Source organism: Perna viridis, chromosome 8 (genome assembly GCF_037379345.1).
Source record: "Perna viridis isolate PV_CMFRI_1.1 ecotype Kerala chromosome 8, ASM3737934v1, whole genome shotgun sequence".
Classification (NCBI taxonomy): Eukaryota; Metazoa; Mollusca; class Bivalvia; order Mytilida; family Mytilidae; genus Perna; species Perna viridis.
Window position 1 is genome coordinate 1,454,235 of NC_142452.1, and position 18,025 is coordinate 1,472,259.

The window sequence follows — 18,025 nt, forward strand, 5'->3', positions numbered from 1 at the left end:
TTGTTAACAAGGAAAGTGCAGAAAAAAAAACCTGAACTGCATTAATTTTTGAAGTTTAAGAGCTGTTATATCTTGTGATCACAATACTTTTTTGCTAAGACAGGGTTTTCACAATAAAATCTTACCCTGGATTTATTGCTTTTCTTTTTCTCTGACTCTGCACCCTCATCCTCATCAGTCACCATACCTTCATCTGAATCTATGTTCAGCTCTAATTTTTTACCCTAAAAATATCATTCATTCGGCACTTTTTTAAACTAAATTTCGTAAATGTTCACCAGTTTTATAACCAGTGAACTACTTAACCTTTCCTGGACAATATAAAATGTAATCACAGAGATATGTCTCACCAGTCACACATGGTTGCTGTGATTGAAAATTTTATAGTGTCTGCAGTGGCATGAAATGATTAAGTAAGACATTAACATTCCCTAAACAAACATCAAACCCACTTACAATTAATCTCAACAATACCTTGCAATATAATTTTGGAAAGAAATGTATTTGATATGCATTTATTTAAATATGCACCTAACCACATATTTCTATGACATTCCAAAACATATTCTCCATACATCTCCAAACAAATAAAACATATGTTGCATATATTCAGTGTAGGCTAAATCAGAGTTGTCAGCTCCTGAAATTTTTATGTAGCAATAAATGGGTAATATCAGAATAGTTTCTCTATTTTAATCACTAGACATGTAAAGTTTCCTTATCTCACCTACTGGTTTAGTTCGAACAAGTGGGCTTTCTCATAAAAAATGGAACAATGGAATAAAGAGTTTGTAAATGATCAAACCTTACCAATATGTGTTTGAAAATTAATTCAAATTATTAATTTTAATGAGAATGACTATTGATTGATTATTTCATTCAGTTTATTTATTCAGTGACTGTTATGAATCATCCTATACTTTACACCAGGTCATGACGGATATGTCATGATCAGCTGTTAAATATTGGTCAATTCAAAACAATAACTATAAAACAAACTGGACATGAGAAATCTCAGACACCATTGGGTAAGATATAATAGTTCTCAGCAGAGCCTTGTTAGACACTGATTAAAACTTACCCTCGGGGGTCTGAGATTTCCCAATTTTGTACTTGCACAGGTGTTAAGTTCTAAATACCTTCACTAATATTTTGCCTTTTAAAGTTTCTAAACATGGCAGACATGTTGCATTCTCATCAACAGAATCTATGTATAGTTTCTCCTTGAAGATCGTTGTCATATAGTTAGCCATGATTCTCTGTTGTTTCACACTACAATGGTTCTCTATTGATAACACAACAGGATATCTACAAAGACAAAATACCTCACTCATGAACAGATTAACTGGTTGTTAAATAGAAAATGAGTAAATTTTTGAATGACAATTTGTGATCAACCCTGCCAGTTTGACACTCCAAGTCACATTATTGTAATACATGCCAGTTCAAGGAAACGGCAATTAAAAACATCACCAGGCTCAGAAATACTGCTCCGACATAAATTCAAACCATCAGTATAAAGACAAATTAAGTTCCTTATCATTTTTCTACACGATGATAAAGGGTATAATAGGTGAGGTAGAAATACTCACATCACTTTTATTATCAATATTTATAATGAATACCACTGTTGTTAAGTAACCCATATTGGGGTTACAACTGTTGATGATGGTTTACCTAGGGCTTACCGTATATACTAGAGTATAAGTAGATCCACCTGTAATTTAGACACCCCTTTTCAGTCAAAAATTTCTGGAACCTAGCCTTGACTGGCTTGGACCCATTTCTGACAGCTGCATCACTATTAAATATTTCTTAATTACAGTGAATATACAGACAGTAGAAGTAATTATTTACCACTTGTGGTAAAATGGGCGTGGCATGCTATGCATTTACTTGGTTCTCGTTATTTATAGAAATAAATATATTTCATGACAGAAGTAAATTTAAGTGCATTCATCTCTATTGATGACGTAGAACACACATTTTTTTATTGTTTGCTACACTATTTACACAAAAACTGAGCATTTCTGACATGGGTCGAAAAGGAAAAGAATTGAGTAATGATGTTCGAAATTTGATATTTGAATCTATCAAGAATAAAAATTTCTCAACTTAAGCAAAAACTTAAGGGATACCAAGGTCTACTATTAAAAGCATAGTGAAAAAATTTGAGAAGTACGGTTCAGTAGAAAATCCCACTGGAAGGGGGTGGAAAAAATTGTTTACTGACTGGGATAAAAACCAACTTTCAAGGATCGTGAAAGGGAACCGCCGAAAAACTCTGAAATGATTAATTGTTAGTTTTTAATGGCGTTTCAGCAACCAGGGCTATATCACGGCAAGAAGATTTCGTGAAAGACATTACTGGTATTTTTAATGAAGGTAAACATTTAGCTCAAGGACTATCAGAGAAAATGGGAACAGTTTAGGGTACAAACAGAGGGTTTGCGAAGAAAAGAGGGCCGGTCAGGGAAGTAAACAAGAAAAATAAGGTTAAATGATGCGAAGAGAGAAGAAATTGGACAGTCAATGAACACTGGCGTAAATGGATATTCAGTCAAATAGTGATTGGTCAAAATAATAAGATTTATATATGGAGAAAGGCAATGAAAAGTATAACTCGCAACTTGTGTGTCCGCCATGTCACTGTAAACTCAGTATTATGATCTAGGGGTGCTTATTTTATAATAAAATGGGAACAATAACAGATGTTCAAGGAAACATCAATGCTCAAAAATACATACAGATAGTCAACGATAATCTTTGGCCTGTTATTGCCAGACATTTACCCGAAAATGACTACATTTTTATGGACGACAATGCCCCTGTTCATAGAGTAAATATCAGGAAGGCATTAATGACAAACAACAATATAAATGTGAAAACATGGCCGGCACAATCACTAGATTTGAATGTTATCAAAAATATTTGGCTACGACTTCAACAAGAACCCTTGTTAGTTTCATCAACACCCGCGAAGAGCTGATGGCGGAAATTGGGACAATCTGGTAAAATGTGCCACAGTAAGAAATTCAGGGACTTTACCATTCCATACTTTTCAAAATAAAGGAAGAAATTAAAATGAAAGGAAATCTAACCAAGTTTTTAGGTAAGTTTTCATTGTAAATCACGACAATTTACGATATAAAACGCCACCATCTTGAAAGTGCCGATAATTAATTCCACTGACTGTACCTGTTTGTTTTGATGTCTTCAATAAACATTGAAATAAATAATTACAAGCAAGAGTTGTTTTTATAGTAGTAAGTAATTAAATTCATGACAAGCCATGTTTTTCTACAGCAATTTTTCCATTCATTCTAATTTTGGTACAACCAATAACCCAAATTAAAATCATCAATATAAGACTCAACAAAGAATAAAACAGGAAGTTTATGATACTTTGACAACTCATTTGAAGATATTTCAGTAAATTAAGAGGTTTTATCTTACGAAAAAAGAAATTTACAAAAAGAATTGTAAAAACCAACTAAAATATTGATTACTTTTGTCACAAATTATGGTACATTAATGGTTCATGTTTCTATTACATCTTTGGGTTTTTGGCTACATTTGTGTACACAGGTACACCCTGAATTCTATAACCTGTACCTGTACCAAATTCCCTGTACCCAAATCACTGTATTGCCAATTTTTCTATTATTATTTGGAATTTTATACTGAAACTTGGTCCTAAAGTTCTGAATGATGTTTTGAATCAGTTGAAGTTAAAACTAGTTGAAAACATTTATGATATTTTCAAAGTCAGTCGATTTTATGTTCTCATAAGTCCAGAAATGTATAACCAGAAGTTACTGTCACCAATGTCTAAAAAAATGTCAAGAGTTTAAATTTCATAATGTACTGTAGCACGGATCCCTGTACCAGCAGAGATATGACCTTATCAAGAATGAAAAAGAAAGTCTCATAAAAAGAATCAGATGTGATTTTAATCCCCACCCTTGAATATTTTAATAAAAGTATGGCATTCTAGTGTGAAATATATGATAAAATTGTACAAATAACAAAATTACTGGACTTTGATTTTGGGTACGGGAATTTAGGGTTACACATTTAGGTACTTTTGAAAACTGAAAATCAAATAAAATCAAATTTTCTAACAATATTTTAAAAATCATTGATTCTAGTCTAGCCAAAATATCATTTTTTAAATAAGTACAAATCATTTGCTGCAAAATGTCACATAATAATGAATAAAGAAGGGTATTTGGGTATGGGGGAAAGTTGGAATGGATAAACGTTACACATTTCAGTATGTACCATGTACACAGGTAAAAATCAAAACACAAAATGGATGAGTGGGAAATACCAATAAAATCATAAAAGGCCAGTATTGTGGCAAAATAAAGACTAAACAGTAAATATTCTTTTACTGCATCATATTTTAGCTGTAAAAGGTAGAAGATGAAAACAATCTTCCTAAAACTGACGTTTACAATTTATAATAACATTGGGGTAAATGATGCCGGTCTGGCTGTTCAATGGGTGTCATGCTCATGTCAATTATGAAGCTTTTAACATTTTTAAGCTGAAAATTTTATTCATAAACTAAATCTTGTCTATAATTGGAAACTTCCCCAGCAATTTAGTCCAAAAAGTCCAACTTATAGGCCAGTATATATGGTAATTAGCCCTATACAGTTAATTTTTGTTTATCGTAAGCTTTAATAGCCTCTATTTGGGCTACAACTGTCAACGGTCCCTTACCGTGTAAAGATGTCAACATTGAACACAGAAATAAATAACATCAAAGATGTCAACATTGAACACAGAAATAAATAACATCAAAGACGTCAACATTGAACACAGAAATAAATAACATCAAAGATGACAACTAGTTTACTGAAAAATTGTCTTAATTGAAAATACATATAACTATTTTTAACGGGCAAAGCAATGTCAAACCTTCCATGGTCTACAAAAAAAGGTAAGACTTTGGCAAGGATTAAAACTTACACCCTAACTTGGACAAGCATGCTAAGCTATGGCTAGACCATCAAAATCCATTAACTCCTGAACATGGACAAGCATGCTAAGATACTGCTAGATCATCAAAACCTTCCGTCATGCCAAAAAAATCTTAGCACTAAAATACATACTGTGACACTCTAAAAGCATATTCGTTGATCGTCTCTATAACGGATTTGAAGGTGATTTTTGAGGTAAAAGTATGTCCATGGTAAATCATTGGTTCCTCGTTTGGACCGTCCCAGCAGTCCACTGAAATAACAAATCAATACTGTAAGGACTGTCCGAGCAGTCCACTGAAATAACAAACCAATACTGTAAGGACTATCCGAGCAGTCTACTGAAATAACAAATCAATAATGTAAGAACCGTCCGAGCAGTCCACTGAAATAACAAATCAATACTGTAAGGATCATCTCAGAAGTACACTGAAATAACAAATTAATACTGTAAGGACCATCACAGAAGTCCACTGAAATAACAAATCAATACTGTAAGGACCGTCCGAGCAGTCCATTGAAATAACAAATCAATACTGTAAGGACTATCTGAGCAGTCCACTGAAATAACAAATCAATACTGTAAGGACTATCCGAGCAGTCCACTGAAATAACAAATCAATGCTGTAAGGATCGTCTCAGAAGTCCACTGAAATAATAAATCAATACTGTAAGGGTCGTCTCAGAAGTCCACTGAAATAACAAATTAATACTGCAAGGACCATCACAGAAGTCCACTGAAATAACAAATCAATACTGTAAGGACCATCCCAGCAGTCCACTGAAATAACAAATCAATACTGTAAGGACCGTCCGAGCAGTCCATTGAAATAACAAATCAATACTGTAAGGACTATCTGAGCAGTCCACTGAAATAACAAATCAATGCTGTAAGGACTATCCGAGCAGTCCACTGAAATAACAAATCAATGCTGTAAGGATCGTCTCAGAAGTCCACTGAAATAACAAATCAATACTGTAAGGACCGTCTCAGAAGTCCACTGAAATAACAAATCAATACTGTAAGGACCGTCCGAGCAGTCCACTGAAATAACAAATCAATACTGTAAGGACTATCTGAGCAGTCCACTGAAATAAAAAATCAATACTGTAAGGACTATCTGAGCAGTCCACTGAAATAACAAATCAATACTGTAAGGACCATCTCAGAAGTCCACTGAAATAAGAAATCAATACTGTAAGGACCATCCCAGCAGTCCACTCAAATCAATCTACATTGTATATACAGCCATATACTTTTAGGACTATCCCGGCAGTCCACTGTTGTATAGTGAAGACTGTCCAAGAACTATAATAGGATAATTAATTGGAAAGAGTGAATAACCAAATATGATCAAGAGTTCTGAAGAATGCCGGGATGTAACGAGTGTGCAGAACTTGTTCTGCGAGCGAGATCAATCTTTACGCGTTCTTGGCATGAGTGATCACATTATGATTATGCACAATAACCAATTGATCATCCTATTTACTATATAGATTTCCTCCATTATTCATTGCTATTTTCAATATGAATTTTATATTTTGTGAACGGCGGATTGATATTTGTATTGTGAAGTTTTGGCAGGAGAAAGTGTGAGAGTGAAATTACCAGATTTATTTCACAGTGTGAATTTTTTTAACACTGGAAACATTTGGTAAATCACTGCTATCTATATAATAATGTATTTAACCTAGAGTTAACACCAATTATTTATGTTATTTCAAGTCTTGAAGCAGCGATTTGAATAAAATGCAGAGGAACTTTCACCACCAGTGCCTTATTTAACAAATGCACAATGTGCTTTCACCACTAGTTCCCTTCTGTATATGCATGTAGTGTGCTTTCACCACCAGTTCCCTTCTGTACATGTGTGTAGTGTTCTTTCACATCGACATCCTTTATCTAATGCATTACAAACTTACATTCTACACATTGACATCCTTTAACTAATGCATTACAAACTTACATTCCACACATCGACATCCTTTATCTAATGCAGTTATATAAGCTTCTATACTGGAAGGTCCTTGTAACTGGTCTTTCATTAAATATCTACAAAACACAAATAGAAACAAAGGATTCTTATAGTACTGTAACATGTCAAGACTTTTAGACTTGATGTTAAGGTTCAGATTGTTCTACTCAAGCACTTTCTATGTTTTCTCTATAGCTTGCGCAGAACATTTATGTGAATGCCATAGACACTCACAATTTCCTTATAATGTATATTTGTGCATGCTACTGTTTGTTATCATATATATTTTGGGAAAGTTCATAAGAACAAGTTTGTCCTCACTGTTTCCCCCCATTACAAGGTCCCTACTTTAGTTTGTCCATGTTTCTCATCAGTCATTTCATGTGTAAGGCACAAGAACAGGTTGTGTTTTCCTTTTATTGTACCATGTATCAGTTAAATCTTTGGGTGCCACGATCTTCTTCCCTTTAGCCCCATTTATTAATTTTGTGCATGTGTAGCATCCATTACAATGACTGGGACACTCAACCAATCAATAATCTGAAGGGTCCCCAACAGAGTACAAAACCTCTGGCACTGTCTAATTCCAGGATACTGACGAAGACTAAGATTCAGGACAGGGGCTGAAGAGACAGAGACTGACCCGTTACTAGGGCTACATACTTTAATAACCTTTTATTACAGACCAGAGCGGTCAAGCACAGTCTTTCACAATCTCCTACCAGGATCGATATTTTCCCTGGACTTATTGCAGGTGGTGTTGCCATAGATGTCACAATGGTAAGAGTTTGACTCCTGCAGAGCAAAAATTTGCTTTGCAAATTTGACAGTTCTAACATTGTTGGGGAATTTTTCAGACCCTTCTAAACTTATATTATCTTCCCTGTATCAATTTGATTCGATGGAGCAGTGTTTTGAAGTCATGTTATTATTTATAAACAAACCAAATAGGGGGTCTCTGATTATTCTTTAATGCTCTGGTATTTGTCTCTAATGAATAGTATATTAAGTTGAATGGCTAATGTTCTTCATAAAACAAATATGTCATTTCATGATAGTTGGAATCAGTGCATTACCCTTGAGCAACCTTTGAGTATATTGCCACACTACTAGTGCAGTTATAGTATAAAGAAAATATTCTATAGTGGTAAAGGCCACAACCCCAACATAACAACACTGTGACTACAATCTTGTTGTCAATCAAGGAGAACACATTACAATTACTTTGTGTTTTGCACAATGTGTTTGTGTGTTTGTGACTTTTTGGGGGTAGTGATGTTATTATATCAACCTTAACTCTTAGCCATGCATGCAAACCCCATTTATATCAACCTTAACTCTTAGCCATGCATGCTAACCCCCCTTTTATATCAACCTTAACGCTTAGCTATGCATGCTAACCCCCTTTTATATCAACCTTAACTCTTAGCCATGCATGATAACCCCATTTAATGAAGTTCTTCAAACTATTTTTGGTAACTTTTTTTAAAAATAAAAAAAATCCATATTCGATAAGAAATGAAAAAATATATTTCTTCCTTCATGCACATCTATATATGATACCTAATCTTCCTACAAAATTCCATCAAAATTCATTTAGCAGTTTAGATGGAGTTGCCCTTACAAGAAATGTGGGCAGACAAACAGAGTAACTTTGATTGTGAGGTAATTAATACATGAACTCTGTACAATCTAAATGAGTCCTGTATCAACCACTACCAGGATCTTAAATAATTTCCTTTTACATTGTTTCAATATTTTCTTCCTTGATTTGAAAAAAAGGCAACTAACTAATCTAGGAATTTTTTAATAAGTTTATTTAAAACAAGTCATGTTTAAATGTTTGCATGGTATAATTACTTCCTCATTGTAAAGAATGCTACACTAATATGGTCCAGACTTAATCAAGTTTGCCCTTTGTTTAACCTTATACACCTAACTACCTTGGGAAAAAAAAACTTAACTGATAATGGCTTTATATGAAACTAGTGCTCTTCAGGAAATATGGTACTAGAATATTTGATGACAACCACTTAACAGTACATTCTGTGATTTACATGACTATGGCTAATTTCGTTTATCATGCCTAAATGCAAGGGGATTTTCTGTCTCAGAGTAAGAACTTTAAAATAGTGGTGCTGAAGAAATATGAAAATGGCACAATATAAAACATTTGTAAACGCTCACTTAATCAGCTCAACTCTGCAGCTAAACTCAAAAAGCAATATTTTATTCTTTCTTAATACAATCTTGACCATACTAGCATTTACACTTACACAGTAAGTTAACCACTGTAGATCATTACTCATGCTGAATAGCATACTCAATTCAACATCTCTTTCTGACTGGAATGTTTCGTATTCAAAGAGAAAGTGAAACAGGAAAATAAGCCAAACTGATACAGAGAGATGAGAGAAGCTGATACAGGGAGATAAAAGAAACTGATACAGGGAGATTGAGAGATACTGATACAGGAAGATTGAGAGAAAACTGATTCATGGAGATGAGAGAAACTGATTCATGGAGATGAGAGAAACTGATATATTGAGACGAGAGAAACTGTTACAGGGAGATGAAAGATACTGAATATTACCTCAAAATCTGTATCACATGTGGTATCAACCCGAGACTTCTATGACCCAAAGGGCCACCGGCCCCCAGGGTGATACAGGTTGAGGGTTGATCATTATATCGTATATTTTAACTATACTTTAAAGTATGGTTCGTGAAGGGGTGTGATATAGTGTATGCGACATAGGTCTAGGGATGTGACATAGGGTATGTGATAAAGGTCTAGAAATGTAAATATTCTACAGGGAGATGAGAGAAACTGTTACAGGGAAATTGAGAGAAATTGATACAGGGAGATTGAGAGAAACTGATACAGGGAAACAAAAAAAACTGTTACAGGGAGATGACAGAAAATGTATATATCAGGAGATGAGCGAAACTGATACAGGGAGATGAGAGAAATTGATATCAGGAGATTGAGGGAAACAGATATCAGGAGATTGAGAGAAACCGATACAGGGAGACTGAGAGAAACTGAGATGATAACTTCATTACTCTCTTATAAAAGGACCTCATACAAACTTACGTGTTATGAGAACTAGAGATGAAATAATGACAGAGAGGCTGAGACATATCTTGACAAACATCTTTATGATCTGGATCAAACAAGTTACATTCATCTGACAACAGGTACTGAGTAAAACCTACAATAAAAAGCAGCATAACAGCATGATGTTTCTTTGGAAGATGTATACATATATATAAGGGCCTAACTTAAAAATTACTGTCTTTAGAAGCCAAAGGCAGATAGATCAATCAATGAGCTATTTGTTAGAAAATTTATTTTGAAGTTTAAAATTGAACCAACATAGTATCTAAGATAACTCCATTTTCTTACCCATTTTTACATTGAATGTATGCATTGTTTTCTTCTTAAATACGTTTTTTGAAACATTGATTTTACAATGATATATTATAATCTTTGTGAAGGCTCACCCAGTTAAAGCACTCCTCACTAAACTAAAATAAATTTATTCAACTGATCAGAGCTATAATCTTACACAGTGGAATACATATAATGGAACATTGTATTGTATCATGGTAAGTTGGGGTAATAGCTTGGCAATAGAAGTTATACCACAGGCATGTTCTTTCCAGTGGTGAGTTGGGGTAATAGCTTGGCACTAGGAGTTATACCCCAGGCATGTTCTTTCCAGTGGTGAGTTGGGGTAATAGCTTGGCACTAGGAGTTATACCCCAGGGGTGTTCTTTCTAATAACAAGGAAACTGTTTATCAAGAATATAAACCTACTGACTGTAATAACTTTTACATCCCATCACAGTATTACTCCAATAATAAAGTTAGAATTGGGGTATAGAAAAAAGACAATGTTACCCATCTTGTATTTCTAGTTATCTTAATAATTATCTGTTTTCAGTCCAGCAGATATCAACAAGTCAATTAGTTTTTAAACTTATATTTTTCAGTTTGCATAAAAAAACAATTAATTTTGGAGTTCGAGTGATAGAACATGTTTTCCCAAAGGTTCTCTCTATATTTAAAGTACTCCTTAAGTGCAGATACTCTATTTCAAATGTAAAAAAAAATCTATTATTGATTACAGAAAACTGGCAACACAAAACATCAATTTCTCACCAACCTTAAGCGTTTCTAACAAGATCATCTATATTGAAACTACATAGGATATAATCCAATTTCCATGTTGAAACTTAATAAATGATTAAAATCAATTTTAAGCATTGTTTACATGTCTAGAAGATCCCTGCATCAGTACATGTGACTATTCTACAGCTGTGTGTTGTGAAAAGAGACTTCCTAGGACACATCAGATCTTATTTAGATTATCTTAAATAATGATACTAGGCATCATATGCAGTACAAAACAAAACAATAAATAAAAACAATAGATGAATTTATCTGAAGAAAGTGACATTTTCTGATTGTTTTTGGGAAATTGAGGAATGCATAACAGTAATATTGAAAGTTTCAATTTCTTAGTGATATTATAAAAAATGTCTCTTTCAAATGATGGTCAATAAAACCAATATTGTACAGTTATGAGAACTACTCTGTAATTATTTCCTCTTAAGATTACAAAATAAAAATATTCACCAGCAATTATGAAAGGTTTAAATTATTTCTTCACTCAAGATGACAAAATTTTGATGTTTGACATTTAAGCTTAAGCAAGCTGGTTAAAATCTAATTTTACCATTAAGAGCTGAAAAGAGTTCAAACAAAGAATAGGCTGAAGAAGAATTAGTTTCTTCATAAAATCATTAAATAAAAAACATGAAAAATGTCTCACTGAAATTTTACAACCACCCATTGGTTAATAAAATACATTGTAACAGGAGAAGAATTTACCCTATAAATCAATCTGATGCTTGCTTTTGTTGTATGAAACACTATGGTACAATTTAAAAGAATTTTGTTCACTTATAGTCAAGTTATTGTTCAGACATCACGAAAAAGTTTGTTTATGGTGCCATTCCTTAACAGTTTCAGTCACTATCCCACAATCCAAGCATTCCTTTTATGATATAACACCTTGTGATCAAATTTCAAAGAGATCCATGCATAATTTATCAAGTTAATGTCCAGCGTCATGAAAATGCTTCTTTTTTTGCCCCTATTCCTCAACAATGGAGTTACAACCTTGGAAATCAATCTCAGTTTTTCTTTTTGTGGAATGATACTTGTTGATACAATGTCAAAGAGATCCATTCACATTTGATCAAGTTATTTTTGGGAAATTATGAAAATGCTTGTTACTGGTCCCTTTTTGGCCACTGATTCCCAAAAGATTCAATTCTCAATCACAAAAATCCCACGCTTCATTTTGTGGTTTGACACCTTGTGGTATAATTTCATAGATATATAAACTAACACTCAAGTTAATGTTGTACAAGAACAATGATGACAGCAGTATGAAACCATTGTGCAACAACAACGAAATTTATGGTTGAATAAAAAGTCACAACCATTTTTTAATCAATGGCTTTAAATGGCAGATCAATGGATACTTACTGTACCTAGAAACTTATAAGGTACCTACCATCAATGCCAAGCTGGCCTTTTTTCTTGCCGTCTTTTGATGGTTCATATTTATTGACAATCTCTATACATTTTTCTTTAGTGACTCTTGTCATCTGAAATGAATAGAACAGCATAAACTAATTTTATTGATACCTCTATTGAAATATGTTACTTCTATTATGCCAATATATTTTGCAGAAACAATGATGCAAGACAAAATAAAAACCCGTTTCTTAATCAAACATTCCGTATCGATTCTGTTCAGTATTATAGGAGTAATCAAGGGAACCAAGGTTATAGCGGTAATCAAAAGAATGTAATCCAGGGACAAAGACCAGACATGGAAAACAGACATACACAACAAAGAACATAAAGTAACTAAAATCATACATACAAAGTAACAAAGCAAATGAGCAACTCGAACATGTAAGGAGTGGTTAAATCATTTTACCACTCAAGATAGTAAAGTGAGCTTAAGGGAACATGTTAAAACCTGAATATTACCATACAGAGTGAAGAAATGGTTAAAATCAAGACTAGAGTGAAGGACAATCAGTTATCCATGAAATCTAAAGAAAACTCAGAATATGTAAAATGTTGGGAAACTGCTTGTAGAAAAGTAATCACTACCCAGTGGAGTGTTACAAGCATTTTTAATCACTGGCTTAGATTAGCAGAAAAAAGTTCCATAAGGACTCATTACTCCATCTGTAACCTGAAGTACCAAGATAACCAAAGAAAATTAAAACAACCCAGAATGAAATACAATACATAAAAGCAACTTTATTTTAAGTATCCATGTTATTTACACAGAGAAATGTTCCAACAGAAGGAAAATTTAAAATTACTGAAAGAGTTATACAGCACTAATACCAATACATATTCATCACTGTTTAAACAAAATTTCAGATAAACATGACTCCCACAATAAAGAACTTTGCTGACCCAGAATGATACAACCGCAGCATGTCAAACTGTTCATTTGAGGTAAGTGTGGACATAATATTGACACAAGAATAGGTACTTACAGTTCATCAAGGACAGAACAACTGGCTTGGACATAAAAAAAGCACAAAAATTTGAAAAAAAAGTTGGAGTTTTTTTTTGGGTGCTGCCCCTTTGGCACCTTATAGCTCAAAAACTGTAAGAGATATCTGAAATCTGATTTGAATAATGCAAGTGGGGAGATTTTCATAAGGAATCATATAAAAAGATTGGAATTGGACAATAAATTAAAAGTAATTTATTGGGCAGGGCCTAGTTTTGAACCCCTTTTACCCAAAAGAGTTAAAGGTATGCCTGCCCTATTTAACAATTTTTAAAAGAAAATTTCAAAAAGAACAGGTGGTTATCAGCATCATAAAAATTGGATCAATAACAAACTTTTCCTATCAATTCTAATGATAACACCCATTCCCCCCTCACAACCCCTTATTTCCAAAAGGGGAGGGGTGAAAACCTCTAAAAACTATAGGGCTCTCCCCCATGTCCCTAGGAATAATGTGTATTAATTTCAATAAGATGGGTTTAGTTTCACTTAAGTTATCTTAAATAAACTAATGTTAAGGGACGCCAACAATTCTGATGACAGGGTGATACCGTTATACAACTGGAAAACTTCTTTGCGGTTGTATAATTATTATATGACAATAGAATGTTCAAAACCTTTGACGAAGTTCTGACTGAAATTAAGTTCAAACTGAAAAATAAAGGTGAACCTATATCACACTTGATGACCAATGTTAAGGATGATACAATTGTACAAATGGCAAAAAGATTGATGGCTGAAGTTTTAGATGTTAAATCTTAATTAGCTATTTCACAGCATTAAACTCATACCTCTGTCAAAATGTGGCAATTTTAAGATTTCAATGCATTCTGTTTCAGATCTATGGAATAGTGCCAAAATATTACCAGAAAACTAGAAAATCCTGCTACTTAAAATATTAAAGAATCTTTATCAGAAATTAACAGAAACAAACAAAGTAAGCAGTTTCCTAAAGTGCACTGCAATTACCCCGACAGAAACTTACTTACTGACCTTTGGAACATAATTATATAATAGTGTTTCTGATGAACATAAAAATATCAGTGAAAATTATTAGCACTGACAGTGCTCTTTGATGTCTGATCAGCTCAACTTGTCATGTGATCAAAAATCAGGTACAGTTTAATTCCAACAACAACTTCAGAGTCATTAACTATTAACATTGGGATGGATTGTATTTAATAACCTGGCAAAGAAACATCAAATGAAAACTAATACTACACATGTATTGGCTCTAGTGCTGATATAGTTATATTAGCCCTGTCATATTATGTCACATTAGTTTGAAAGTGTTGCCAGCTATTCTTAAAAGCTGTCTATCTTTATAAGAGTGGGTGTATGACATGATTTAAAACAGTTTGTTTCGCAGGAAATACTATCTGCTGGCTCACTCAATTTCATAGTAAAGATCTACAACTATGATCTGTAAGCTCATTCAAACTTAGTGTAAAGAAAAAAATACTATTAGACTCACTCAACTTAGGAGTAAAGAACTAGAAATACTGTCAGCAGGCTCACTCAACTTCAGAGTGAAGATCTATAAATACTGTCAGAAGGCTCACTCAACTTCAGAGTGAAGATCTATAAATACTGTCAGCAGCCTTACTCAACTTCAGAAAGAAAATAATTATAAATACTGTCAATAGGCTCACTCAACTGCAGAGTAAAAGATCTAAAAAATACTTCCAGCAACACTGTATTTAATTACATTTTACTTTAAAAAAAAAAACAACAAAACAGTTTACTATTCTATGACAAAAGCGAAGCTAATTAATGAACCGCAGTGATATATGTCTGATTTAATCTGCCTGTTTAACCAAGAGGGCAAGAAGTACATTAGTACACAAGTTTCTAGTTCTGTGATTTTAAGAAAGCATTTTTTACAACCAAACTAAACCGATATTGCTGTTTACAGTGACTGATGGCAAATACAGAATCTGTGAAAAAAAGCCATTTACAGGCTAATGTGAAATTAAAGTTTCATATGTTAATCAGTCTTCTGATACAAAACTTTTCTGCCATAAATAAATATTTTTCCCAGTTCTGGGGTCTAATTTAAAGTAAAATAAGCCTATACCGGGACTTTTCAGTTTATCATTCATTTATCCAGTCATAATGCCAAAATCCAATATTTCTTATCTACCCCTAAAAATTTAGGTGTGTCAGATGAGGAAAATATACAGTCAGAACATACATCTCAGCATGTCGAGGGAGGTAAAGTACAGAATATACAGTCAGAACATACATCTCAGCAGATCGAGGGAGGTAAAGTACAAAATATACAGTCAACACATACATCTCAGCACGTCGAGGGGGGGTAAAGTACATAATATACAGTCAACACATACATCTCAGCACGTAGAGGGGGGTAAAGTACATAATATACAGTCAACACATACATCTCAGCATGTCGAAGGGGGTAAAGTACATAATATACAGTCAACACATACACCTCAGCACGTCAAGGGGGGTAAAGTACATAATATACAGTTAGAACATACATCTCATCACGTAGAGGGGGGTAAAGTACATAATATACAGTCAACACATACATCTCAGCACGTCGAGGGGGGGTAAAGTACATAATATACAGTCAACACATACACCTCAGCACGTCAAGGGGGGTAAAGTACATAATATACAGTTAGAACATACATCTCATCACGTTGAGGGGGGTAAAGTACATAATATACAGTCAACACATACATCTCAGCACGTCGAGGGGGGGTAAAGTACATAATATACAGTCAACACATACATCTCAGCACGTCGAAGGGGGTAAAGTACATAATATACAGTCAACACATACATCTCAGCATGTCGAGGGAGGTAAAGTACATAATATACAGTCAACACATACATCTCAGCACGTCGAGGGGGGTAAAGTACATAATATACAGTCAACACATACATCTCAGCATGTCAAGGGAGGTAAAGTACATAATATACAGTCAACACATACATCTCAGCACGTCGAAGGGGGTAAAGTACATAATATACAGTCAACACATACATCTCAGCACGTCGAGGAGGGTAAAGTACATAATATATCTTACCTGCTGGTAGCATTTACAAACATCTTACCAGCAGATAACATTTACAAACATCTTACCAGCAGATATCATTTACAAACATCTTACTAGCAGGTAGCATTTACAAACATCTGACCAGCAGATAGCATTTACAAACATCTTACCTGCTGGTAGCATTTACAAACATCTTACCAGCAGATAACATTTACAAACATCTTACCAGCAGATAACATTTACAAACATCTTACCAGCAGATATCATTTACAAACATCTTACTAGCAGGTAGCATTTACAAACATCTGACCAGCAGATAACATTTACAAACATCTTACCAGCAGATAACATTTACAAACATCTTACCAGCAGATATCATTTACAAACATCTTACCTGCTGGTAGCATTTACAAACATCTTACCAGCAGATATCATTTACAAACATCTTACCTGCTGGTAGCATTTACAAACATCTTACCAGCAGATAACATTTACAAACATCTTACCAGCAGATATCATTTACAAACATCTTACTAGCAGGTAGCATTTACAAACATCTGACCAGCAGATAGCATTTACAAACATCTTACCTGCTGGTAGCATTTACAAACATCTTACCAGCAGATAACATTTACAAACATCTTACCAGCAGATAACATTTACAAACATCTTACCAGCAGATATCATTTACAAACATCTTACTAGCAGGTAGCATTTACAAACATCTGACCAGCAGATAACATTACCAGCAGATAACATTTACAAACATCTTACCAGCAGATATCATTTACAAACATCTTACCTGCTGGTAGCATTTACAAACATCTTACCAGCAGATAGCATTTACAAACATCTTACCTGCTGGTAGCATTTACAAACATCTTACCAGTAGATAACATTTACAAACATTTTACCTGTAGATTTATAATTCAAAACAACAACACATTAAGACAAATTGCACCAATTTAAATTGCATACAAATTGGAGAAAAAAAAACTAATCCATTAGTTAGTTACACCCAGCTTGTTTTAGAATGTAATTGTTAAATATCAGTCTCTATCAAAGAGATGCAAGGACAGTCAGAGAGAATTATTCTAAGCCACTTCTAAACAGACAAACATATTACTCAGTACTTTAATCAGTCTTTACAATGTTTGTTTACAGAATTTAAGTTGACTACGCAATAAGTATAACTCTTACATTTTATATAACAGTCTTGTCTTGACAAACCTATTTAAAAAGTTATGAAGCAGCTGTGAACGAGCTTGCTGATACTTCCATGAGCAAGCAACATGATGCTATTTAAAATCCTTACATTGGATTATCCACCTTGATCTCAATAATTGCTACACTTATATCTCTATCCTCTGTATTGTTTCATCAAAAACCAAACCAGTGAAGTTGCACTTACA

General features: G+C 33.8%; 1 protein-coding gene across 1 annotated transcript in view; it reads right to left on the minus strand.

Annotated features, from left to right (window-relative positions):
- LOC148608881 (inactive phospholipase C-like protein 2) overlaps nucleotides 1-18,025 on the minus strand; it is an 86,344-nt gene that overhangs the window by 18,820 nt on the left and 49,499 nt on the right. The window contains exons 8-13 of the mRNA XM_088542455.1: nucleotides 12,559-12,652; nucleotides 10,065-10,182; nucleotides 6,959-7,044; nucleotides 5,124-5,244; nucleotides 1,140-1,308; nucleotides 126-224 (exon numbers count right to left, since the gene is read on the minus strand). Coding sequence (XP_088398581.1) covers nucleotides 126-224; nucleotides 1,140-1,308; nucleotides 5,124-5,244; nucleotides 6,959-7,044; nucleotides 10,065-10,182; nucleotides 12,559-12,652 — 687 coding nt within the window. The remainder of the gene's footprint in view (nucleotides 1-125; nucleotides 225-1,139; nucleotides 1,309-5,123; nucleotides 5,245-6,958; nucleotides 7,045-10,064; nucleotides 10,183-12,558; nucleotides 12,653-18,025) is intronic.